Raw genomic sequence first — 25,355 nt, 5'->3', positions numbered from 1 at the left:
CGTCTTAGTCACCTAACTCTGGTGCCATATGGACCTGATGATGAGCAGTTTGTTCTCACCTCTCTTGACCTTGGTCCAGAGCTGCTCCTTATTTGAAAGTCCTCGAAAGCTGCCGGTAGCCTCACGTTACCGGCGCAGAGATACCAGAACACGTCTACTGTTGCGTTTTAATCACCTAACTCTGGTGCCACCTGGACCTGACGATGAGCTGTTTGTTCTCACCTCTCTTGACCTTGGTCCAGAGCTGCTCCTTGTTCTGAAAGTAGTGAAAGTCCTCGAAAGCCGCCGGTAGCCTTACGTTGCCGGCGCAGAGATACCAGAACACGTCTACTGCTGCGTAGTGATCTACTAACTCTGGTGTCATAGACCTCTTTAGAAGGTTATTGTTCTCACCTCTCTTGACCTTGGTCCAGAGCTGCTCCTTGTTCTGAAAGTCCTCGAAAGCTGCCGGTAGCCTCACATTGCCGGCGCAGAGATACCAGAACACGTCTACTGCTGCGTCGTGATCTCCTAACTCTGGTGTCATAGACCTGTTTAGAAGGTTATTGTTCTCACCTCTCTTGACCTTGGTCCAGAGCTGCTCCTTGTTCTGAAAGTCCTCGAAAGCCGCCGGTAGCCTCACGTTGCCGGCGCAGAGGTACCAGAACAGAATGCCGAAGGCGTACACGTCCACTGCAGCGTCGTAATCGCCGGCGAGTAATTCTGGTGCCATGTGGACCTGATGATGAAGAGTTTACAATTAATTATGATCCGCCTTACACTTTGCAAAGATCTTTGAAGGGGGCATATTTTCCCTCGTAACGTTTGTAGATATATAGTGACAGTAACCGATTTTTTTTAACGAGCCTAAGTATAAAGTGTCCCACTGATGGGCAAAGGCCAGGGCTAACCAGGGCCGTCTTAAACTATGCTGGGGCCCTTAGGCACATAATAATTTGGGGCCCATTTGGAAAATAAAGAAGGCTAATTAAACTAACATTTTTCTACTATGATCTTCTATTTTTATGAATCAAATATCCTGTTACTGTCTGTCCTTGGGGGCCCCCTGAGGGCCTTGGGTACGGGTGTACCCTTATGGTAAAGACGATGCTGCAAGTAACTATTGAGGCCTACTCGCTGACAAAATGTTTGGATTGAGAACTTTATTCTTACCGGGGTCCCAACTACAGATCCAGACATGAGCGCCTCGGCTGCGCAGAATCCCAAGTCTGAAAGCGCCGCTCTGTTGTTAGAATCGAGGAGAACGTTCTTCATCTTGATATCACGGTGTACAAGGCCGAGGGAGTGGAGGTATCGGATGGCTGGAGGTGTTAAAATATAAGTAAAACATTCTTACCGGGGTCCCGACTACAGAGCCAGACATGAGCGCCTCGGCTGCACAGAATCCCAGGTCCGATAGTGCCGCTCTGTTGTTAGAATCGAGGAGAACATTCTTTATCTTTATATCACGGTGTACAAGGCCGAGGGAGTGAAGGTATCGGATGGCTGGAGGTGTTAAATATAAGTAAAACATTCTTACCGGGGTCCCGACTACAGATCCAGACATGAGCGCCTCGGCTGCGCAGAATCCCAAGTCTGAGAGCGCCGCTCTGTTGTTAGAATTGAGGAGAACATTCTTCATCATAAGATCCGTCACCGTAATATCAAGATACTATCAAGATATCACGGTATACAAGGCCGAGGGAGTGGAGGTAGCGAATTCCTGAAGGTTTTAAATATAAGTAAAACATTCTAACCGGGGTCCCGACTACAGAGCCAGACATGAGCGCCTCGGCTGCGCAGAAACCCAGGTCCGATAGAGCTGCTCTGTTGTTAGAATCGAGGAGAACATTCTTCATCTTGATATCACGGTGTACAAGGCCGAGGGAGTGGAGGTATCGGATTCCTGCAGGTGTTAAATATACGTGTTAATATGGAGTATTACTGCAATGTTCTGCCGCCAGAGTGCAGCACTAATTTGTTTAGTAAACCACAGAGTAACTTATACAACAACTTATACTTTTGACAAGTTTTCACTGTGACATTGATGCACCAAGGCGGTTTGTTTACAGATGGCCTACCGCGAAACGCGAAAATCGAAATTCCTTTACCTGCCTCTCTACTGATCGAATAAGCAATCGATCGAGTGATAGAGAGGCAGAAACCGAACTTTCGATTGTCGTGATTCACGGTAGGTCATGTGACTTAGTGACGCATGATGTGTCAATGAGGTTTGTTTACTGTATGTGCTAGTGGTGCCATCTACGCAGACCTTTGCGGAATATTCCCTATTGTTACATAAAACATCGTGTTTTGCAAAGAGATCAGAATTAGATGTCAAATACCAAGTGGTGTTTGACGCTATGATAATCAGGAGGATATGGCATTTTGTCGCAATACTCTTCGACACAACCTATGTATGTAATAAGTACCTAGTGTTGTTTTCTATCTCGAATATCTCCAACGTGTACGTCCTTTTCTTTCCGTTCCATAATGAGCAGGACGCCTAACGCTATTTTACGTACCTTCGATGATATCGCAGGCTATTCTCATCCTCTCAACATAATGTAGACTCGCACGAACGGCGGTACGTAGGTCCCTTTCTTTCCGTTCGGAAATGAGCAGGACGCCTAACTCTACATACCTTCAACGATGTCGCAGGCTATTCTCATCCTCTCATCATAATGTAGACTCGCACGAACGGCGATATGTAGGTCCCTTTCTTTCCGTTCCATAATGAGCAGGACGCCTAACTCTACATACCTTCAACGATGTCGCACGCTATCCTCATCCTCTCATCATATTGTAGACTCGCACGAACGGCGGTATGTAGGTCCCTTTCTTTCCGTTCGGAAATGAGCAGGACGCCTAACTCTACATACCTTCAACGATGTCGCACGCTATCCTCATCCTCTCATCATATTGTAGACTCGCACGAACGGCGGTATGTAGGTCCCTTTCTTTCCGTTCGGAAATGAGCAGGACGCCTAACTCTACATACCTTCAACGATGTCGCACGCTATCCTCATCCTCTCATCATAATGTAGACTCGCACGAACGGCGGTATGTAGGTCCCTTTCTTTCCCTTCGGAAATGAGCAGGACGCCTAACTCTTCATACCTTCAACGATGTCGCACGCTATCCTCATCCTCTCAGCATAATGTAGACCTACCCATATCGCTATTGCAGGTCCCTTTCTTTCCGTTCGGAAATGAGCAGGACGCCTAACTCTACGTACCTTCAACGATGTCGCAGGCTATCCTCATCCTCTCAGCATAATGCAGGCCTGCCCGTACCGCGGCGTGTAGGTCCCTTTCTTTCCGTTCGGAAATGAGCAGGACGCCTAACGCTCCTCCGGCGCGTCGTTGCACTATGGAGCCGTGGACGGCCACGATGCGGGGGTGAGGGGGGATACTCCTAGAAATAATAAAACCGGTTAAGTGCGAGTCGGACTCGCGTTCCGAGGGTTCCGTAAGTCCGACTCACGCTTGACTGCACATTTCTAATAGGTTTTCATGTCATCTATAGGGAAAGTACCTATTATTTTATGTATTTTTTTCAAAATTTTAGACCCAGTAGTTTCAGAGATAAGGGGCGGGGGGGGGGATGGTCGGACAGGCAGAGAGACGCACGAGTGATCCTATAAAGGTTCCGTTTTTTTTCCTTTTGAGGTACGGAACCCTAAAATTATAATAATTAGTCTTGAATTTCAGAATCAATTTTTCAATTTGGCAACTTGATGGAATACAATAAAAATTCAGAATGAAATTTTGATTTTTAAAGCAATTTCTAAACACTAGGTTAGGAAAAACTGAATAAATAAATATTATAGGACATTTTTACATGAGTTGACTGAGCCTCACGGTAAGCTCATGAAGGCTTGTGTTGTGGGTACTTAGAAAACGATATATAATAATGTAGTAATGTATAAATACTTAAATGCATAGAAAACAACCGTGACTCCGGAACAAATATCTGTGTCATCATACAAATAAATGCCTTTACCGGGATTCGAACCAGGGACCATCGGCTTCATAGGCAGGGTCACTACCCACTAGGGCAGACCGGTCGTCAAAACAGTACAGTACCATTTTTTTTTTCTAGCCTACTTTGGTGTCCCACTGCTGGGCAAAGGCCTCCCCTCGTTTTCTCCACTCGACCCATTAAGTCGTGAAATATGTGGCGATCTCTGTAGGTACCTATCACAGTGCCGTTAAGTCGAATCAGCTAGGCTTTCCATAAAAGCAACTTCTGACGAATTACAATTACGATTGCAGGTGATTGTGACCGGCCCTAAGTTTCAAATCGGTTTTGACATTTGGTTTTGAAAAAAGTGAAAAACCTCACCTGGTGTAGAAGAATTCCATGGCCAGCTCTCTATAATGCCTCTCATCAGCTGGTAGTACAGACTTCACAGCGACCGGTTCATGTTTTCCCCACGCTCCTCGCGCCGCGTATACTACGCCATATTGTCCGCGCCCTAATGACACATTAGAAAGGGTCATTAACAAAATGATGAAAACTACATAGTTTGTATAACGATTATTTAGAGCTGCAAAGAAGTTGTTTGATTTAAACCAAAATATTACTTTGCTAAAAGATAACGTGTTAGCCAATCGGTGCTAACCCGTTATACTTACTTGCGTATTTTTTACATGCAATTAATGTTCCCACCCTCCCACCGCAAAAATAAATACGCAAATAAATATAACAAACCACCACCAAAAGAATAATACTCGACACGTGTTTCGCCTCTCTACGAGGCATCCTCAGTTGTTGACGGTCTGATGCCCGGCAACGGAATTACCTGTCCAGAATGGTCGGCCATGAATAGTTGTTTGGCCGGATACCGGATACTTGGCCTGACCATTCGGCCGGCGGAACTATACCTACGTTTCGGTTTTTCAGGTGCGCATTATGTAGGTTTTGACCTGTTTCATAGTGAACGTTCGCGCGGACTCATTTCTAGGTTCGAAATGAGTGCGTGTGCAAGTGAGTGGAATGTTTAAATTGTTTTAAAATAATTAGTACGATTATAACCGTGACTGTTTCCTATTCCAATTTTGTTCACTCCGAAATCAAGCAATGTTACTATCCGGTATCCGGCCGGATAGTAGGTAACTATCCGGTATCCGGCTGGATGTACAAATAATGGCCGGATAGGCCAGATACCAGATAGTAATCGAATATCCGGTGCATCTCTAGAAATAAAAAAATCGGGCAAGTGCGAGTACGACTCGCGCACGAAGGGTTCCGTATCATAATGCAAAAAAAGGCAAAAAAAAACGGTCACCCATCCAAGTACTGACCCCGCCCGACGTTGCGTAACTTCGGTCAAAAATCAAGTTTGTTGTATGGGAGCCCCACTTAAATCATTATTTTATTCTCTTTTTAGTATTTTTTGTTATAAAATAAATAAAAAAATAAAATGCATTTATTTCAGACAAACATAGTCCATAATTTTGTTAGCACGTACATTTTACACTTTAAAACTTATAGCTAAGGTTAATAAACTTAAAATAAACTTAAATAACTATCTTAGGTACTAAAGAAAGGTGCAGAGAGGACCAGTGCCTTATCAGGCCACTGTCCCATCTGCCAGCCACGACGGCCAGGAGACTGTGGCGGCTGTCACGCACCCTGCGGAGCGTCGCGGCGCAGCGCTTGCGCAGCGTCGCGTGAAATCCGTCCACATGCGCGTCGGCAAACATACCCGACGCGCTACAGTACCGCGGCAGCCGCAACAGTACCCTGAACGCGTCATTGTATTGTACACGCATGGCGTTAAAAGCCTTTTGCGTGTACCTAGTCCATAAGCTGCAGGCATACAGCGAAGTACAGTATGCTCGAAAGAGTGTTATTTTAACTTGCGCTGTACACCTGCTGAACCTCCGGGCTATCATGTTGGCCCTGACGGCCAGTGCCCTACGCTCGCGTTCCATGTCCGCGTCGTCACGCAAGTCATCGGTAACCAGGTGCCCGAGATATTTAAATGAAAAAACCCTTTTTAATTGCTCACCATTCAAAAGAATGGGTGGAATGTGAGATGGGCACTTGTTCCCCGCCTTAAATACCATGTACTCACTTTTGAGCACATTGTACTTCAGGCAATGACTTCGGGCATAGGATTCGCACTTCTCAATCAGTACACGCAAACCACCAACCGAGGGGCTCAGCAGTACCATGTCGTCAGCATAGCTAATGTTATTAAAACAAACCCTATCTATGTGACAACCAACATGCATACTACTAAGCCCACCGATCAGGGCGTCCATGTACAGATTGAAAAGCTTTGGGGAGGTCAACCCCCCCTGCCTCACCCCGCACTCGAGTCCATACTCGTCGGACATCACGTCTCCCCAGCGTACACAATTTCTCTGGCCAGAGTACCAACACCTAAATATGCGTGTAAGTTCTGGAGGAAATTGCACTTCGTCAAGTTTTTTCCAAAGTAAATTGTAATTAACGAGATCGAAGGCTTTACTAAGGTCTAAAAAACACGCATAAATAGGTGTCTTTCTACGCGTATAGTACTCAACAGCCTGCTTCAAACAAATAATAGCACTTTCGGTAGATAAGCCTGCACGGAAGCCGAACTGCGCGTCATGCAATTTCAAGTACTTATCTAATTGTACGTTGAGCAAGCCGTCGAGCACCCTCGCTACGATTGTTGCCAGAGAAATAGGCCTATAGTTAGCACTATCCGAAATGTCACCCGTCTTATTTTTGACAATAGGTATTACAATAGTTTTTGTCATAAGCGGTGGTAGGTAAGAGTGACATATGCATAAGTTGTACAACATTGCTAGTACTCGAGGCAGGTGGGGCCCGGCAAACTGCAGGTGCTCGATGCTCAAGTGGTCGTGACCGGGTGATTTACCCCTTTTCATCGATTTTATTATTTTACTTACGTCACTAACTTATAGTTATAGCGGCAACAGAAATACATCATCTGTGAAAATTTCACGGTTCGTGAGATACAGCCTGGTGACAGACGGACGGACGGACAGCAGTCTTAGTAATAGGGTCCCGTTTTACCCTTTGGGTACGGAACCCTAATATACCATTGGCATGTGTCATGTACACATATAATTTACCTATCTCTCTTCCCAGTTCCGGCGTTCCATACATCAGCAAATCACACACTGAGGTACTTTCCAAGCACAACCGAGCGAAGGTAGGCGCGTATTTCTTCCTAATAGCGAGTTTGACGTCTTCTGTGTGGTGTAACCGGCTGGCTAGAGCTGATTCTAGTGAGGTTAGGGCTGCTTGGTATCGCTCGTGAGCTACGCTGAGGCGTTCCAAAATCTGTGAAGAATATACATAAGATGTAAGTCGGATGTAGTATGGTACCATGGAGCTGATCTGATGATGGAAACAGAAGGTGGTCATAGGAACTCCGTGATAAAACAACGCAACCTAATTGTGTTGAAGGTTTTAGGATTGTCTCGATGAGTATTAGTTGCCACTGGAAAGAAAAGTACAGTCAGCGATAAAAGCTTGTACCAAAAATGTTTTTTTACCTATTTTATTATGAAATGAACACAAGTTTTAACCTTTCAGTGTAGCGATAAGACGGGCAAGTTTAGTAGCGCTCAGTGATTGTTGACAGCCGAGTGCTGTTTGCCGCCGCCATACTGGACTGATGACGCAACAGGGGCCGTCATCGTCACCGCCTACAAGGGTCTGTCTACACTGAGTTTGCACCTTTTTTTTGTCGCAGGGGATATGCGTTTATGCATTCACCCCCGGGCTGGGGACGCCCTTTGGGGGGTGATATGTGGGACTCCCTCCTCCCGTAACTCCCTCTGCTAGTCAGAGGGAGGGGAGAAGAATACCCACCAAAAACCCCTGCGGCGTTTCCGTCTATGCCGTAAGGGAGGTGCAACGGGGTCGCAAGCACGTCACCACGACACCCCTCACACTGAGTTTGCACCTGGCAATGACAATACTAATTGTGGTGACAGTATAGACTAACCGTAATCAATAATACAAGTTACCTGTGTAGCGATAAGGCGGGCAAGTTTGGTAGCGCTCAGTGATTGTTGACAGCTGAGTGCGGTTTGCCGCCGCCATACTGGACTGATGACGCAGCGGGGCCGTCGTCGTCACCGCCTACAAGGGTCTGTCTACACTGTTTGCACCTGGCACAATACTAATTTTGGTGACAGTATAGACTAGCCGTAATCAATAGTACAAGTTACCTGTGTAGCGATAAGGCGGGCAAGTTTAGTAGCGCTTAGTGATTGTTGACAGCTGAGTGCGGTTTGCCGCCGCCATACTGGACTGATGACGCAGCAGGGGCCGTCATCGTCACCGCCTACGATCCGCAATCTGGAAAACAATTTTAATATGTAAATATTAATTTATTACAAGCTCGTGAACCAACCATTGGACCTGGGGCCCCTTTCTCAAAAGCTTGTAACTTGTAATACAAGCGGATGTCACTTTTTGACAGCTTTTGTTAGAAAGGGACTTCCACTTGTATTACAGGTTACAAGCTTTTGAGAAACGGGCCCCTGGATCGATTCTGCTTGAAAATGGTAAAGTAATTTGCATGAGGCTAGGACTAAGTAGTACCTTTGCAACACCGAGAAGAAAAGGAATCTTTAGAGCCACCCCTTACTAGAGTATCTTGAGCGTCGGCATCTAGTCAGCGCTATGGAAAATGGCGTCGCTGCGCAGTTGCGCCAACGCTGTGTCAAGCAGCAGCCATAGTTGACTAGGCGCCGACGCTCGGGAGACGCTAGTGTGGGGTGGCCCTTAACGTTGCGTAACGTCTGGAACTAAAATTTCTAGAATCGTAACTTTTGAAGTTTCCTTGTGGAGTCCCAAGATAAACTTGTGAAACAATATTGTAGCCAAGGGGGTAATCCGGGGGAAAGCTAGTATGCCCTACTACCTACCTCTTTTACTGTGTCTTAAAGGAGTCTAACGATATACTTACTTGTGAAACAGTCTTCTAGCAGCCTCTAGCAGCACTGGCTGGTCTGCCGGCTAGCTCTATATAAGGAGTATAACGATATACTTACTTGTGAAACAGTCTTCTAGCAGCCTCTAGCAGCGTTCTGAGCGTGGAGAAAGAAGCACAGGGCTGTAAGTCCACCTGACGAGTCACTGAGAGTAGTTCTCTCATCGCTTCACTGGCTGGTCTGCCACCTAGCTCTTGTCTGCAGGTCGATTCTAGGGCGTCTAGACACCTGAAAGAAATTAAGTAGGTAAGTAGATATTGTTTATTCCACCACTGAAGACAAATTCAAAATCAGATTTACAATGGTAACAGGCTGTCTTATCGCTGTAAGCGATCTATTCCAGACAACCTAACAGCTCAGCCGCGACTGCGACTGGCAATAGGACACAGCGATCCGCCCTTTCGTTCTAGATTTTTTTAACCCTTATAATTTGCTGTCAAAATTACACAAACATTATAATTAAGTACCTCTGTAGTGTACCAAAATACGTCTGCTTCAAACAGTCGACGAAAGGAACCAACTTCAGGCTTATTTTGCGACTCAGCTTAGAGAGAACTGCAAAAAAAAAACAACGAATTATATATGTGCACGGTTGTCGTAATTTTTTTAATCGGGTATTTAAAATATTTAAAACTCGCTCATGTACTTACGTAGTGCATTATTGTTTTCCATCGTATTTTCTCGGAAACGTTCGTATTTGTCATGCTACTTCAGTCAACGTCAGTACTTTCGTGCAAGACACGGTTCCGTGAAAATACAAAGGAAAATAATTATGGCCTAGATGTAATTAAGGTTTTTTTACGTATAGTCGCCATTAGATAATATATATCGGAGCGGCCGAGGCGCTCACAAATACCTGAACACGCTCTCTAACGTTTTGACAGTAAAGGCGCGTTCAGATATTTGTGAGCGCCTTGGACGGTCAGATATATCTGATGGCGACTGTTCAACACTGTTTTATTTACGTACCAGTGCGTTGCACATCCAATGAGGCCTGTTTGACAGATATCGAGTCTCCTGTAGTACACTGCGAGGCGCTGCTGAATTGTAATGAAAACAATTCCGATTCGTTTGCGATCGGTATACGCTCAGCTGGTGACTGGACGGACTGAAAAATAAATAGGTAAACCATAATAAACATTATATTATATGTAAGTCGCAACGGCTCAGATGGGCGGGACACCTTGAAAGGATGCCAGATGATAGGATGCCATCCTTACTTGGTAGATATTCCACCAATTCGCACGAAGCGCTTTGCTTCTACTTTCCTTATGCGCACTGCCAAGGAATGGAATTCCTTGCCGGCGTCTATGTTTCCGTGTTCTTATAACCCGGCAACCTTCAAATCAAGAGTGAACAGGCACCTTCTGGGCGAGCGAGCTCCATCGTAGGCCACGTCTACGCCTCGGCTAGTCTGTGGCCATGAGTAAACCCAATCATAATATATAAAAAAAAAAATAGGGCAGCTAAAATAATGACTAGGTGGACGCCGCAATAAAAAAGACCAAAAGACAGACCCAAGAAACGTTAGATGGATTGTGTCGATGAAGATCTCAGAAGGATGGGGAAATTTACCAACTGGAAGAAGGTCGCCAGGCAACGTGATATCAGTATAGCCTGTCCAATATCTAGGATTAGGTTCGCCATACATTTACTATGGCGTACTTGATCTTACAAAACGGACAGACTATACGGCTACCACCAGTTTTGACATTGACAGATACGCTCGCGTCTACGTAAATTACTTTCTATACATCTCGCTTGCACTAATATGCGAGTACGAGCGAGATGCATAGCAAGTTACTTAGTCGCGAGCGTATCTGTCAATGTCAAAAATGGTGGTAGTGGTTCAGGAGGAAGATTCTGGAGGAGGCCAAGAGCCACAAAGGGTTGTAACGCCAACGGAAGTAAGTAAACATTATAGCGATGACCGGTCTGGCCTGGTGTAGTGACCCTGCCTGTGAAGCCGATGGTCCTGGGTTCGAATCCCGGTAAGGGCATTCATTCAGATATTTGTTCCCGAGTCATGGGTGTTTTCTATGTGGGGCTAGGTCGATCTGTGTAAGATATCCCAGACATATTTGCACCAAAAACCGGACAAGTGTGAGTCGGACTCGCCCACCCAGGGTTCCGTACTTTGTAGTATTTGTTGTTATAGCGGCAATATAAATACATAATCTGTGAAAATTCCAACTGTCTAGCTACGAGTACCACGGTTCTTGAGATACAGCCTGGTGACAGACAGACAGACAGCGGAATCTTAGTAATTGGGTCCCGTTTTTACCCTAAACAAAAGCAAAAATTGGAAGTACTCACGTCTTTACTAAACACACTCAGTCCCAAGCTGCTATGACTATTAATAATATCATAATCGTCGAAGCTGCAACTGTAACTGTCATAAGAGACTGCCTCTTCGCCGTCCGATGTGGAATCCGATCCGGACGGACGGACGGACTGACTGAGAAGGGTTGAGCTGGGACAAGTGTGAGTCGGACTCGCCCACCGAGGGTTCCGTACTTTTTAGTATTTGTTGTTATAGCGGCAATATAAATACATAATCTGTGAAAATTCCAACTGTCTAGCTACGAGTGTCACGGTTCTTGAGATACAGCCTGGTGACAGACAGACGGACAGCGGAGTCTTAGTAATTGGGTCCCGTTTTTACCCTAAACAAAAGCAAAAATTGGAAGTACTCACGTCTTTACTAAACACACTCAGTCCCAAGCTGCTATGACTATTAATAATATCATAATCGTCGAAGCTGCAACTGCAACTGTCATAAGAGACTGCCTCTTCGCCGTCCGATGTGGAATCCGATCCGGACGGACGGACGGCCTGACTGAGAAGGGTTGAGTTGGGACAAGTGTCAGTCGGACTCGCCCACCGAGGGTTCCGTACTTTGTAGTATTTGTTGTTATAGCAGCAATATAAATACATAATCTGTGAAAATTCCAACTATCTAGCTACGAGTATCACGGTTCTTGAGATACAGCCTGGTGACAGACAGACAGACAGCGGAGTCTTAGTAATTGGGTCCCGTTTTTACCCTAAACAAAAGCAAAAATTGGAAGTACTCACATCTTTACTAAACACGCTCAGTCCCAAGCTGCTATGGCTATTAATAATATCATAATCGTCGAAGCTGCAACTGTCATAAGAGACTGCCTCTTCGCCGTCCGATGTAGAATCTGACCCGGACGGACGGACAGACTGGCTGAGGGTTGAGTTGGGACAAGTGTGAGTCGGACTCGCCCACCGAGGGTTCCGTACTTTGCAGTTACAGTATTTGTTGTTATAGCGGCAATATAAATACATAATCTGTGAAAATTCCAACTGTCTAGCTACGAGTGTCATGGTTCTTGAGATACAGCCTGGTGACAGACAGACAGGCAGCGGAGTCTTAGTAATTGGGTCCCGTTTTTACCCTAAACAAAAGCAAAAATTGGAAGTACTTACGTCTTTACTAAACATACTTAGTCCCAAGCTGCTATGACTATTAATAATATCATAATCGTCGAAGCTGCAACTGTCATAAGAGACTGCCTCTTCGCCGTCCGATGTGGAATCTGACCCGGACGGACGGACGGACTGGCTGAGAAGGGTTGAGTTGGGACAAGTGTGAGTCGGACTCGCCCACCGAGGGTTCCGTACTTTGTAGTATTTGTTGTTATAGCGGCAATATAAATACATAATCTGTGAAAATTCCAACTGTCTAGCTACGAGTATCACGGTTCTTGAGATACAGCCTGGTGACAGACAGACAGACAGCGGAGACTTAGTAATTGGGTCCCGTTTTTACCCTAAACAAAAGCAAAAATTTGAGGTACTCACGTCTTTACTAAACACACTCAGTCCCAAGCTGCTATGACTATTAATAATATCATAATCGTCGAAGCTGCAACTGTCATAAGAGACTGCCTCTTCGCCGTCCGATGTGGAATCTGACCCGGACGGACTGGCTGAGAAGGGTTGAGTTGGGACAAGTGTGAGTCGGACTCGCCCACCGAGGGTTCCGTACTTTCTAATATTTGTTGTTATAGCGGCAATATAAATACATAATCTGTGAAAATTCCAACTGTCTAGCTACGAGTATCACGGTTCTTGAGATACAGCCTGGTGACAGACACACAGACAGCGGAGTCTTAGTAATTGGGTTCCGTTTTTACCCTAAACAAAAGCAAAAATTGGAAGTACTCACATCTTTACTAAACACGCTCAGTCCCAAGCTACTATGACTATTAATAATATCATAGTCATCGAAGCTGCAACTGTCATAAGAGACTGCCTCTTCGCCGTCCGATGTGGAATCTGACCCGGACGGACGGACGGACTGGCTGAGAAGGGTTGAGTTGGGACAAGTGTGAGTCGGACTCGCCCACCGAGGGTTCCGTACTTTCTAATATTTGTTGTTATAGCGGCAATATAAATACATAATCTGTGAAAATTCCAACTGTCTAGCTACGAGTATCACGGTTCTTGAGATACAGCCTGGTGACAGACACACAGACAGCGGAGTCTTAGTAATTGGGTTCCGTTTTTACCCTAAACAAAAGCAAAAATCGGAAGTACTTACGTCTTTACTAAACACGCTCAGTCCCAAGCTGCTATGACTATTAATAATATCATAATCATCGAAGCTGCAACTGTCATAAGAGACTGCCTCTTCGCCGTCCGATGTGGAATCTGACCGGGACGGACGGACGGACTGGCTGAGAAGGGTTGAGTTGGGACAAGTGTGAGTCGGACTCGCCCACCGAGGGTTCCGTACTTTGCAGTATTTGTTGTTATAGCGGCAATATAAATACATAATCTGTGAAAATTCCAACTGTCTAGCTACGAGTATCACGGTTCTTGAGATACAGCCTGGTGACAGACAGACAGACAGCGGAGTCTTAGTAATTGGGTCCCGTTTTTACCCTAAACAAAAGCAAAAATTGGAAGTACTCACGTCTTTACTAAACACGCTTAGTCCCAAGCTACTATGACTATTAATAATATCATAATCGTCGAAGCTGCAACTGTCATAAGAGACTGCCTCTTCGCCGTCCGATGTGGAATCCGATCCGGACGGACGGACGGACTGGCTGAGAAGGGTCGAGTTGGACATACTGGTCATTAGATAGCGGGTATCTAGGTGACATGGTAGTTCTGAAAAGAAATCGTAAAACTTATTATCGCTCACTTTTATACAAGAATACGGAGAAAATAAAAAATAAATGCGCAGTCTTATCGCGAAAAAGCTATGTCTTGCTTGTTGTATTATAGACAACCTTTAGCAAATTATAGTATTTTATGCAACCGTTGTTTAAGAGAGGTCAAAAAAGGCGAGTGGCGTGAGTAACAATTTGAAGCGAAGCCGAAAATTGTTAATAAAGACGCCACGAGTATTTTTTGACTCAGTTAAACAACGTTGCATACAATACTTTTTCTACGGCAAATCCTTGAAATAAAATTATAAATTTAACGAATATTTTTCATTCAAGAAATAGCAAAGAATGAAGGGTACGGGCGGGAAAAGAATGAATGAAATAAAAAAAACATGTCTATGGTTCACTCATCTGTCAAAGATGACAATTAAAATTAGGTTGGCAACAATTTATTTCATTTACACTAAGTATCCTAAAAGTGCCAAAAAGATACTGCGTGTATGCACAAATACTTTTTTTGGGAATAGACTAAAGACTTGTCTTGACAACTAAAACATAGGGGTTTAAAGGTATGTGCACAACCCTTTATGTGGCAAATATACTGGAGTCAGTTATGTAACGCTGCCATACATGACCCAAAAATTTTTTATTAAGCTATGAGCTTCATCACATCTGATATTTGAGTAATTCTAAGCATTTCTAGCCTGAAGTGGGGGGGAGGGTGGGGTACAAAGACGGCCGCCATCCGTCATCTTTAAAAAAAATCTACTCTGATCCTGGTGGGTACTAGGGCAAGTTTGGTATCATTTTCGTATAAACCAAAGACGTAGAATTCATTGCTGATATTTGTTTTTTCAATTTCATAGTAATTTTACAAGAAAAACGTAAAAAGGTGAAAAATTTGGTTGGAGATTTTTGCTACGCGGAGCCGAAACTACAAAAGATAGAAAGTTGAAATTTGCACACTAGATTACATTTATAAAGTGTACAAGAGATAAGAAGCGATTTTGAGAAATTCAACCCCTAAGGGGGTTAAAAAGGGGATGAAAGTTTGTATGGGGTTCAAGTTTTATTTTAAGCTAGGAATTTGAAACTTCGTAAAACGATATATTATTAAAATACAAGAAAACTAATTTCAGCGTTTTTGAAAATTCATCCCCTAAGGTGGTGAAAAAGGAGTTGAAAGTTTGTATGGATATCAAAAAAAATTTCGAACGCGGGACTTGAATCTTTGTATTTGGGGATATTATTAAAAGACAGGAAAAGTAATTTCAGCGTTTTGTAAAATTCATCCCCTAACAGGGTTAAAAAGGGGTTGAAAGTTTGAATCCATTACAAATCCGACTAGACACACATTTCTTATTGCCTCCCAGGCTTGAAATGCTTAGAATTACTCAAGGAACATATGTGATGAAGCTCATAGCTTAATAAAAAAATTTTGGGTCAACTTTATAACTGCTTCCGCTAATAAAAGTACGGGAGTAGAAAAAATATAGTAAGAACGGGTCACTCACGTATTGTAAGTCGAAAAACGCTCGACATGTTTCACTCCGTACCGTGAGTGAGTGAAGTGAGGAGCTTGCGTTGACGGTAACGGACCGGCGCAGACTGCGGGCCGCAGCCCTCTGCGCCCGATGAGCCCTAGATGCTGCACCGGTCGCGCTGAGACTCCTCGGTACGGAGTGAATACCCCTTATTATGTAATATTCCCTTATTATGCAATTTATTTTTCACCTCAGCAGCTCGAACAAGGGTACTTTGCTTCTTAAAAACAGTGAGCAAAATGCGATTTTGCTCACTGAGTGAGACAAAATGACATTCAAGTGACCTTTATAGTCAAATGTCATTTCAACATGCGGGGTCTAATACAAGTTCGATATACTTGGGTTCTATTATCTCTGTCCCTCTAGGTATATTAATTCTCACTGCTTAGGGTGAAAAATTTTGTGTACTACACGAGATCAAAGTTATTTACATCTCGTGCGCTTTTGAATCCCTTACTACGCTCAACATTCTAAATATTATAGAATCTTTCGCTTGCACGGGACTCAAAATAGTTAAGCACTCGAAGAAATATCAAACTTTGATCTCTTGTTGTACAAATAACTATGGTACTGACCATCTATACTCCAGTCCATGTTATTAACTTCATCCTTCAGTTCTTGTAAGACTTCCTGCATCATCTCGACCAGGGCACTCTTCTTATCGCCTTCAGAGAAATTCTGGTAAATTGTCTGTAAATAAATACAACATAAATTATTAGAGAAGTTGTACGATATTTATGTCCAGTAGGAGGCGATTTTTGAATTTAGATCGCTCGATTTCGTCACTCGAAAATCGGTAGAAAACGGCGAAATTCAATTTTTTTTAATACGAGCGATAGAAATCGGAATCGAGTGGTATTGACCACTTGTTTTCAATTCTATTAGTAGAATTCAAATGCCTAGTAGTGGAGATATTATTTAACGAAATACACGAAATCGAGCGGTCGAAATTCAAAAATCGCCTCACGCGAAATCAACTCTATTTCCTACAGTGTAGGTTCAAATTTCTGCGGCAAATTTTGCATTTTTCATTTGTATGGCTGGGCCTAATAGGAGGATAGTGTTTGACCATACCTCAAAAAGCTGCTTCTCCTGTACGGCGACATACTGTATCTTCTTGGGAACAACTTGCAATTCTCTAGCTAGCTCGAACGACGACAGTATCAGTTGCTGCACTAACTTCACGTGGATCTGAAAACAAGATTTAGGTGAAGACACAGAATAAATAATAGTACTAGGTACAGAAGACTCACTCTCTAACAAACGCGTCTGTCACAATCAGCACAGATATGGCCGCTAGGTGGCGACAGCGCCACGCGCGGCTTATGGCAAACCCCAAAATTGGGGTCGAACGGATGTACTTTTAGCTACCTGTAGCAAAGCGACGAAATCGCGGAGTGAGCCACGCCTGGTGAAGATTAAAGTCTTACCCCCTTATTCACAAAACTTTACGGGCCTCACTTAGTTAAATTGTGTTTTATCCCGTTCTTACAAATACACAAGGCAAAATGACAGATAAAGACAAACGATTTATAGCTAATTCAGGCCCATAGACTAGGAATCCTCTAGACCGAGTTTAGAGCAATTATTTCATGCAACCGATGATGCCAAAAATACGGGGGTGCGCGGGACGAGGTGAGCGAAGTCCCGTGCCGTGATTGGTCCGTTCAAACACGGACGTCACACAAAGACACTTTCGACTCGTTCAAGGAGTAAAATTACCGTATGCGTGGCAGAGGGGGTAGTGCGACTATGCTCAGTCTGGAGGATGTTTTGTCTGTGGATCACACAGATTAAGAGACTACATTTCCCCGATTCCCCACTTTCATAGATTGCAGAATATAAACTACAGTCACTTTGCTGATATAGGTAATTTCTTATTGGATGGTGAAAGGTAATCACTTAGTTTTCCAATAAATAATCCTGTAGACCAGCGGTCGGCAATCAGCGGCCCACGGGCCGCATGCGGCCCGCGAACCTCCCTCGCTATTTTGTATGTAATATTGACAAATTACAATGTCTGATAGTCATAAATATTCACAAAGTGCGGCCCGCGTCCACTTCGTTACTGCTATGTGGCTTGGCTGCTAAAATGTTGCCGACCACTGCTGTAGACAATCACTACCGAACGCCACAACACCGTTTATTAAAGCAGTTCTAGTGTTGACGACTCTGTCGCTCTCCTGTCGCTACTGAGTTGCCACTGATATAGACAATGCCTTATATCTTACCTCACTTAGTTTAGTACTATTTTCCGACAAATAATCCTGTAGACAATCACTCCCGAACGCCACAACACTGTTTATTAAAGCAGTCCTTGTGTTAACGACTCTGTCGCTTTCCTGTCGCTATTGAGTTGCCACTGATATAGACAATGCCTTATATCTTACCTCACTTAGTTTGGTACCATTCTCCAACAAATAATCCTGTAGACAATCACTACCGAACGCCACAACACTGTTTACTAAAGCAGTCGTTGTGTTAACGACTGTCGCTTTCCTGTCGCTATTGCGTTGCCACTGATATAGACAATGCCTTATATCTTACCTCACTTAGTTTAGTACTATTCTCCAACAAATAATCCTGTAGACAATCACTCCCGAACGCCACAACACTGTTTATTAAACCAGTTCTAGTGTTAACGACTCTGTCGCTTTCCTGTCGCTATTGAGTTGCCACTGATATAGACAATGCCTTATATCTTACCTCACTTAGTTTAGTACTATTCTCCAACAAATAATCCTGTAGACAATCACTCCCGAACGCCACAACACTATTAATCAAAGCTGTCCTCGTATTAACGACTCTGTCGTTTTCTTGTCGCTATTGTGTTACCTACTGATACTCGTATAGATAGCGTTTTATATCTTACCTCACTAAGCTTAGTACTATTCTCCAACAAATAATCCTGTAGACAATCACTACCGAACGCCACAACACTATTTATTAAAGCAGTCCTTGTGTTAACGACTCTGTCGCTTTCCTGTCGCTATTGAGTTGCCACTGATATAGACAATGCCTTATATATTACCTCACTTAGTTTAGTACTATTCTCCAACAAATAATCCTGTAGACAATCACTCCCGAACGCCACAACACTGTTTATTAAAGCAGTTCTAGTGTTGACGACTCTGTCGCTTTCCTGTCGCTATTGAGTTGCCACTGATATAGAAAATGCCTTATATATTACCTCACTTAGTTTAGTACTATTGTCCAACAAATAATCCTGTAGACAATCACTCCCGAACGCCACAACACTGTTTATTAAAGCAGTTCTAGTGTTGACGACTCTGTCGCTTTCCTGTCGCTATTGTGTTACCTACTGATACTCGTATAGATAGCGTTTTATATCTTACCTCACTTAGTTTAGTACTATTCTCCAACAAATAATCCTGTAGACAATCACTCCCGAACGCCACAACACTGTTTATTAAAGCAGTTCTAGTGTTGACGACTCTGTCGCTTTCCTGTCGCTATTGAGTTGCCACTGATATAGAAAATGCCTTATATATTACCTCACTTAGTTTAGTACTATTGTCCAACAAATAATCCTGTAGACAATCACTCCCGAACGCCACAACACTGTTTATTAAAGCAGTTCTAGTGTTGACGACTCTGTCGCTTTCCTGTCGCTATTGTGTTACCTACTGATACTCGTATAGATAGCGTTTTATATCTTACCTCACTAAGCTTAGTACTGTTTTCCAACAAATAATCCTGTAGACAATCACTCCCGAACGCCACAACACTGTTTACCAAAGCAGTTCTAGTGTTAACGACTCTGTCGCTTTCCTGTCGCTATTGAGTTGCCACTGATATAGACAATGCCTTATATCTTACCTCACTTAGTTTGGTACCATTCTCCAACAAATAATCCTGTAGACAATCACTACCGAACGCCACAACACTGTTTACTAAAGCAGTCGTTGTGTTAACGACTGTCGCTTTCCTGTCGCTATTGCGTTGCCACTGATATAGACAATGCCTTATATCTTACCTCACTTAGTTTAGTACTATTCTCCAACAAATAATCCTGTAGACAATCACTCCCGAACGCCACAACACTGTTTATTAAAGCAGTTCTAGTGTTGACGACTCTGTCGCTCTCCTGTCGCTACTGAGTTGCCACTGATATAGACAATGCCTTATATCTTACCTCACTTAGTTTAGTACTATTTTCCGACAAATAATCCTGTAGACAATCACTCCCGAACGCCACAACACTGTTTATTAAAGCAGTCCTTGTGTTAACGACTCTGTCGCTTTCCTGTCGCTATTGAGTTGCCACTGATATAGACAATGCCTTATATCTTACCTCACTTAGTTTGGTACCATTCTCCAACAAATAATCCTGTAGACAATCACTACCGAACGCCACAACACTGTTTACTAAAGCAGTCGTTGTGTTAACGACTGTCGCTTTCCTGTCGCTATTGCGTTGCCACTGATATAGACAATGCCTTATATCTTACCTCACTTAGTTTAGTACTATTCTCCAACAAATAATCCTGTAGACAATCACTCCCGAACGCCACAACACTGTTTATTAAACCAGTTCTAGTGTTAACGACTCTGTCGCTTTCCTGTCGCTATTGAGTTGCCACTGATATAGACAATGCCTTATATCTTACCTCACTTAGTTTAGTACTATTCTCCAACAAATAATCCTGTAGACAATCACTCCCGAACGCCACAACACTATTAATCAAAGCTGTCCTCGTATTAACGACTCTGTCGTTTTCTTGTCGCTATTGTGTTACCTACTGATACTCGTATAGATAGCGTTTTATATCTTACCTCACTAAGCTTAGTACTATTCTCCAACAAATAATCCTGTAGACAATCACTACCGAACGCCACAACACTATTTATTAAAGCAGTCCTTGTGTTAACGACTCTGTCGCTTTCCTGTCGCTATTGAGTTGCCACTGATATAGACAATGCCTTATATATTACCTCACTTAGTTTAGTACTATTCTCCAACAAATAATCCTGTAGACAATCACTCCCGAACGCCACAACACTGTTTATTAAAGCAGTTCTAGTGTTGACGACTCTGTCGCTTTCCTGTCGCTATTGAGTTGCCACTGATATAGAAAATGCCTTATATATTACCTCACTTAGTTTAGTACTATTGTCCAACAAATAATCCTGTAGACAATCACTCCCGAACGCCACAACACTGTTTATTAAAGCAGTTCTAGTGTTGACGACTCTGTCGCTTTCCTGTCGCTATTGTGTTACCTACTGATACTCGTATAGATAGCGTTTTATATCTTACCTCACTAAGCTTAGTACTGTTTTCCAACAAATAATCCTGTAGACAATCACTCCCGAACGCCACAACACTGTTTACTAAAGCAGTTCTAGTGTTAACGACTCTGTCGCTCTCCTGTCGCTCTGTTGGTTTGCTGTCGACTGTTCTTAGTATTTCAACATCGTCGACTATTAGCCATTGACTTTTTGTTTGGTGTTTTGGGGGCGGATGAACTGGAAGGACAAAATCGTAATAGTTAGAAAAATAATAATGGTAATGTACTCAAAGACAGACGGACAACAAAGGGGCTGTCCATAAATTACGTCATCGATTTTTGACGATTTTTGACCCCCCCCCCCTAAAATCATCCAAAAATCATGCTTCGAATGACCCCGTTTCCTCCTACATCATGCTACCATCATCCGATGTCCAAGCCCCCCCCCCCCCCCCCTAATTTGAAATGACGTAATTTATGAATAGCCCCAAAGGCTTAGTATTAGGGTCCTGTGACAGGACCTCCTGTCGGCACCTTACGGGTATGGAATTAGAAAAAAAATACCTATTATAAGTTAGCAAAATTGTGGACACTAAGAAGTAAATTATTATGTACATAAATTCTTAGTAAAAATGCCAAATATTTTAATTCCGTTACTAAGTTTCGTCACAGGTATCGTATTATGTACAATTCTCATTGAGCGACTTCAGTTGGGGTTGGAGCGCAATTTACAAGATTCAAAAGAATTTGAACCTTCAATGCAATAGTTACAATCCACATTTGAATGGCAGCACCTCTGGTGCTTTTAACCAAGGCGATGCTATTTAAATATTTGTTGTAATAATTTGTTTGTTGTAATGTAATATAAGGTTCAGTTTCCTTTGAGCAGTGTTGTGAATCGTATTAAGAGCTATACTTACACATAAGTTCCCACTGTTCTAACAATTCGTTCATGAAGGCCACTCGTTCCTCGCTCAGTCTTTCAAGTCTTTCTTCGCTATATCTTACTGTCAGTCTTTTGCTTATTGGAGAATCATCCGAGTGTCTGAAACAAATAATACTGATTATTTGAATGCCACTTCAAGCACATATATCGTGCAAATCAAGTCGTGTTATAGGAATTCTACGGGTAGGGAAATCCCGTCGGGAACTTTAGCGAACAAGAAACTAACTTTAATCCTTCCACCAATTCCTGGTCAGATTAGGGCAGTTCTTCCGTAGATTCTGTGGCATCGTACCACTTCACTCGTTGTGGCCAAATAGGCAGAAACCAAGGCCGCGAGAACCTATAACCTATATAACCACTCCACTCGTTGTTCGCGAATAATGTTAACAGAACTTGAGCGTTGGGGAAACCAAATATAAGAAATCAACTTACATTTGGTTCCACCGATGTTTTAGGTGTACCAAAAATCTCGCTTTACTCACCTTATAGTACCTTCCACGAGCTCTTGATCAGACTCTGGTCGCTCTCCTAAATAAACAGCATGGTTCTTCTGTATTCTTTGGCGTCGTACCAAACATCGACTCGCTCTTAGGTATTTTTCAGAAGAAACTCAACAAATAAACGACTCACCTCCTTATTCCTTCCACCAATTCCTGGTCCAATTCGGGCAGTTCTAAGCAGCACGGTTCTTCCGTAGATTCTGTGGCATCGTTTCTAGAAAACATCCATTGGAACTTTAATAAGACGCTCACCTCCTTATTCCTTCCACCAATTCCGGGTCAGATTCAGGCAGTTCTCCTAAGCAACACGGTTTTCCCGTAGATTTTGTGGCATCGTATCTAGAAAACATCCATTGGAACTTTAATAAGACGCTCACCTCCTTATTCCTTCCACCAATTCCTGGTCCAATTCGGGCAGTTCTAAGCAGCACGGTTCTTCCGTAGATTCTGTGGCATCGTATCTAGAAAACATCCATTGGAACTTTAATAAGACGCTCACCTCCTTATTCCTTCCACCAATTCCTGGTCCAATTCGGGCAGTTCTAAGCAGCACGGTTCTTCCGTAAATTCTGTGGCATCGTATCTAGAAAACATACATTGGAACTTTAATAAAACGCTCACCTCTTCATTCCTTCTACCAATTCCGGGTCAGATTCAGGCAGTTCTCCTAAGCAGCACGGTTCTTCCGTAGATTCTGTGTCGACGTATCTAGAAAACATCCATTGGAACTTTAATAAGATGCTCACCTCCTTATTCCTTCCACCAATTCCTGGTCCAATTCGGGCAGTTCTAAGCAGCACGGTTCTTCCGTAGATTCTGTGTCGTCGTATCTAAAAAACATCCATTGGAACTTTAATAAGACGCTCACCTCCTTATTCCTTCCACCAATTCCTGATCCGATTCTGGCAGTTCTCCTAAACAGCACGGTTCTTCCGTAGATTCTGTGGCATCGTACCAAAGGTCCACTCTTTCTCCGGGTTGGCTGTCCGCGAATAATGCGAAGAGAACTTGCGCGTTGTGGTTGATCTCTTTTATTTGGTGGAGGTCTAAGCAGTTCTGTAAAGTTAATGAGTGATTAAGTAGGATCATATTATTCATATCATAGCATTCATAGCCCAACAAATTGTCTGATTGTCTGTAGGTTTCACGAACTAATTCTAGTGTGAATTTATTTGTCTAGTTACTAATGACTCCGTTAACGAAGCAGAATCTTATTTTATAAAACTTCAAGTACAAGTTTAGGAGAAAACCGCGTTTGACACGCGCTTGACAAATAACGAGGAGCGTTTTGGACACTGCTGCTACTTTAGACTTATATAATTGAAACTTATAGCTAAATAAAATTTACCCCTGGTAGTCTTGATGGGTTCGAATATTTTTAGCAGACTATTTTATGCGTGTTTATGTACCGACTGTGTTGATTACTTTTTTCTTACGACCCGTTTGTATTAATTATGTCTATTTTTTAAAGTAAAGGTAAAAGGTATCAGTTTGGTGATGAGCAATAAAGCGATTTCCAACTTCATCTTGTATTATAACAGCAGTTGCTTCTTATTTCATTTCAACCTGGAAACCTAACTTGTACCTGAAAGTGTCACATCTTCATAAATAACTTGTATCTAAAGCAAGCAAAACTAAAAAGACTACTCACCTCCGCCGTAAGCACAAAATCGTCGCCATCCCTAGCTTTCCACTTCCTAACTTTCTCAACAACACACTCTTTCTCCTCAGTCTCACTATTATGCGACTGATACATATCGAACATAGTCCAAAACTCCTCCTCACTTTTAGAGCACACAACGTTATCACTCGATATATCATCACTGAACACATTTTTACCTATCCTATCTATCGCGTATAAGTATATGGGGTTGAACAGTTTTAGTATCACATCTCGTTTTTCGTAGAGTTCTAAGTATTTTTGTTTTAGTTTGGGCAGGGTGGTCTCGTCAGCAGCTATGTCTGGTGGGACGATGATGCGAAGACCGTCTTTTAGTATGGGAATGTTCAGTTCGACTTCTAACATGGTTGAGTAGTCTGTTGAGTCTTGGCGGATGAGATCCTGGAAAAGAGGTTTAAAAATAAGTAACATAATCGAAATGTACTAGTAAAATAAATTGATGACAACTTATCCGATAATACTAAAATAGATATTGATCTTGAACTTATTTACCAATTTTCTACTTACCTACCCTACTATAATCTAAAACAATATTGATTTTGTTTGGAAGACTGGTAAATACAGTTTAAGTAGATATGGCTCATAATTACAATTTTATTTTTTCTTTCTGCGGTTATTATGTACAGTCAGCAGCAGAAGTCGCTATACACTCCAGGTGCTCAAAGAGAGGTAAACGTTTAAACTGTCAAAAAGTTGTTGACTGTCGTGGTAGTATTTACTTGTGAGCGCTCAACGTGTCACAAATATGTTAACAGTCGCTATTCATTAATTTCTACACTTACAACAAGTCATTGATACCTTAGCTGTCAAAAAACCAATGTTATCTAAGCAGTCAACGTGTCAAATATATCTGAACAATATGGAAAAATAGACTTTAAAGCATATAAGTATGGTAGAATATTGAATAAAAGATAGCCATGCTAATTTCTGGTAAAGCTTTTTGACAATCATCGAAAGCAGTACAGTCTTGTCATCAGATACATCTATCTCACGTTTTGCCCTTCAACCATTTGACAGGAGCCTCTCGGTCAACTTACTGCAAACTATTTCTTTTAACAGAATCGTCAAGACGAATGACACATAGCAAAAGCTAACTGAAGCCGAATTTACAACCAATTGTCAAGGCACGTCGTGGTCTCAGTAACAGGCGTTTGCTTTTCAAAGCAGAGACCGCGGGTTCAAATCTCAGTCGTACGCACCTAGAGATTACAGCTTTTTGTTTTTTTTTTGGATTTCATTTCTATTATTAATTTGTGTCTTCTGGTTTTATGTTAATTTCGCATTAGTTTATATAATTTTTGAAGATAATGTCACATGTAGCGTATGTACGACTT

The 25,355-nt window shown here is 42.8% G+C and overlaps 1 protein-coding gene across 1 annotated transcript in view; it reads right to left on the bottom strand.

Annotated features, from left to right (window-relative positions):
- Nucleotides 1-25,355, bottom strand: part of LOC134675651 (dual serine/threonine and tyrosine protein kinase-like) — a 52,782-nt gene that overhangs the window by 3,582 nt on the left and 23,845 nt on the right. Inside the window, exons 5-23 of the mRNA XM_063533981.1 lie at nucleotides 23,992-24,402; nucleotides 23,209-23,396; nucleotides 21,815-21,939; nucleotides 20,924-21,132; nucleotides 18,515-18,631; nucleotides 16,717-16,833; nucleotides 16,218-16,332; nucleotides 13,896-14,099; nucleotides 12,030-12,220; nucleotides 9,921-10,059; nucleotides 9,419-9,506; nucleotides 9,012-9,179; nucleotides 8,184-8,313; nucleotides 7,980-8,084; nucleotides 7,077-7,287; nucleotides 4,327-4,459; nucleotides 3,218-3,396; nucleotides 1,737-1,885; nucleotides 556-718 (exon numbers count right to left, since the gene is read on the bottom strand). Coding sequence (XP_063390051.1) covers nucleotides 556-718; nucleotides 1,737-1,885; nucleotides 3,218-3,396; nucleotides 4,327-4,459; nucleotides 7,077-7,287; nucleotides 7,980-8,084; nucleotides 8,184-8,313; nucleotides 9,012-9,179; nucleotides 9,419-9,506; nucleotides 9,921-10,059; nucleotides 12,030-12,220; nucleotides 13,896-14,099; nucleotides 16,218-16,332; nucleotides 16,717-16,833; nucleotides 18,515-18,631; nucleotides 20,924-21,132; nucleotides 21,815-21,939; nucleotides 23,209-23,396; nucleotides 23,992-24,402 — 3,142 coding nt within the window. The remainder of the gene's footprint in view (nucleotides 1-555; nucleotides 719-1,736; nucleotides 1,886-3,217; nucleotides 3,397-4,326; nucleotides 4,460-7,076; nucleotides 7,288-7,979; nucleotides 8,085-8,183; nucleotides 8,314-9,011; nucleotides 9,180-9,418; nucleotides 9,507-9,920; nucleotides 10,060-12,029; nucleotides 12,221-13,895; nucleotides 14,100-16,217; nucleotides 16,333-16,716; nucleotides 16,834-18,514; nucleotides 18,632-20,923; nucleotides 21,133-21,814; nucleotides 21,940-23,208; nucleotides 23,397-23,991; nucleotides 24,403-25,355) is intronic.

This window comes from Cydia fagiglandana, chromosome 22 (assembly GCF_963556715.1).
Source record: "Cydia fagiglandana chromosome 22, ilCydFagi1.1, whole genome shotgun sequence".
Taxonomy (NCBI): Eukaryota; Metazoa; Arthropoda; class Insecta; order Lepidoptera; family Tortricidae; genus Cydia; species Cydia fagiglandana.
This window is presented reverse-complemented; position numbering and strand designations above follow the sequence as displayed.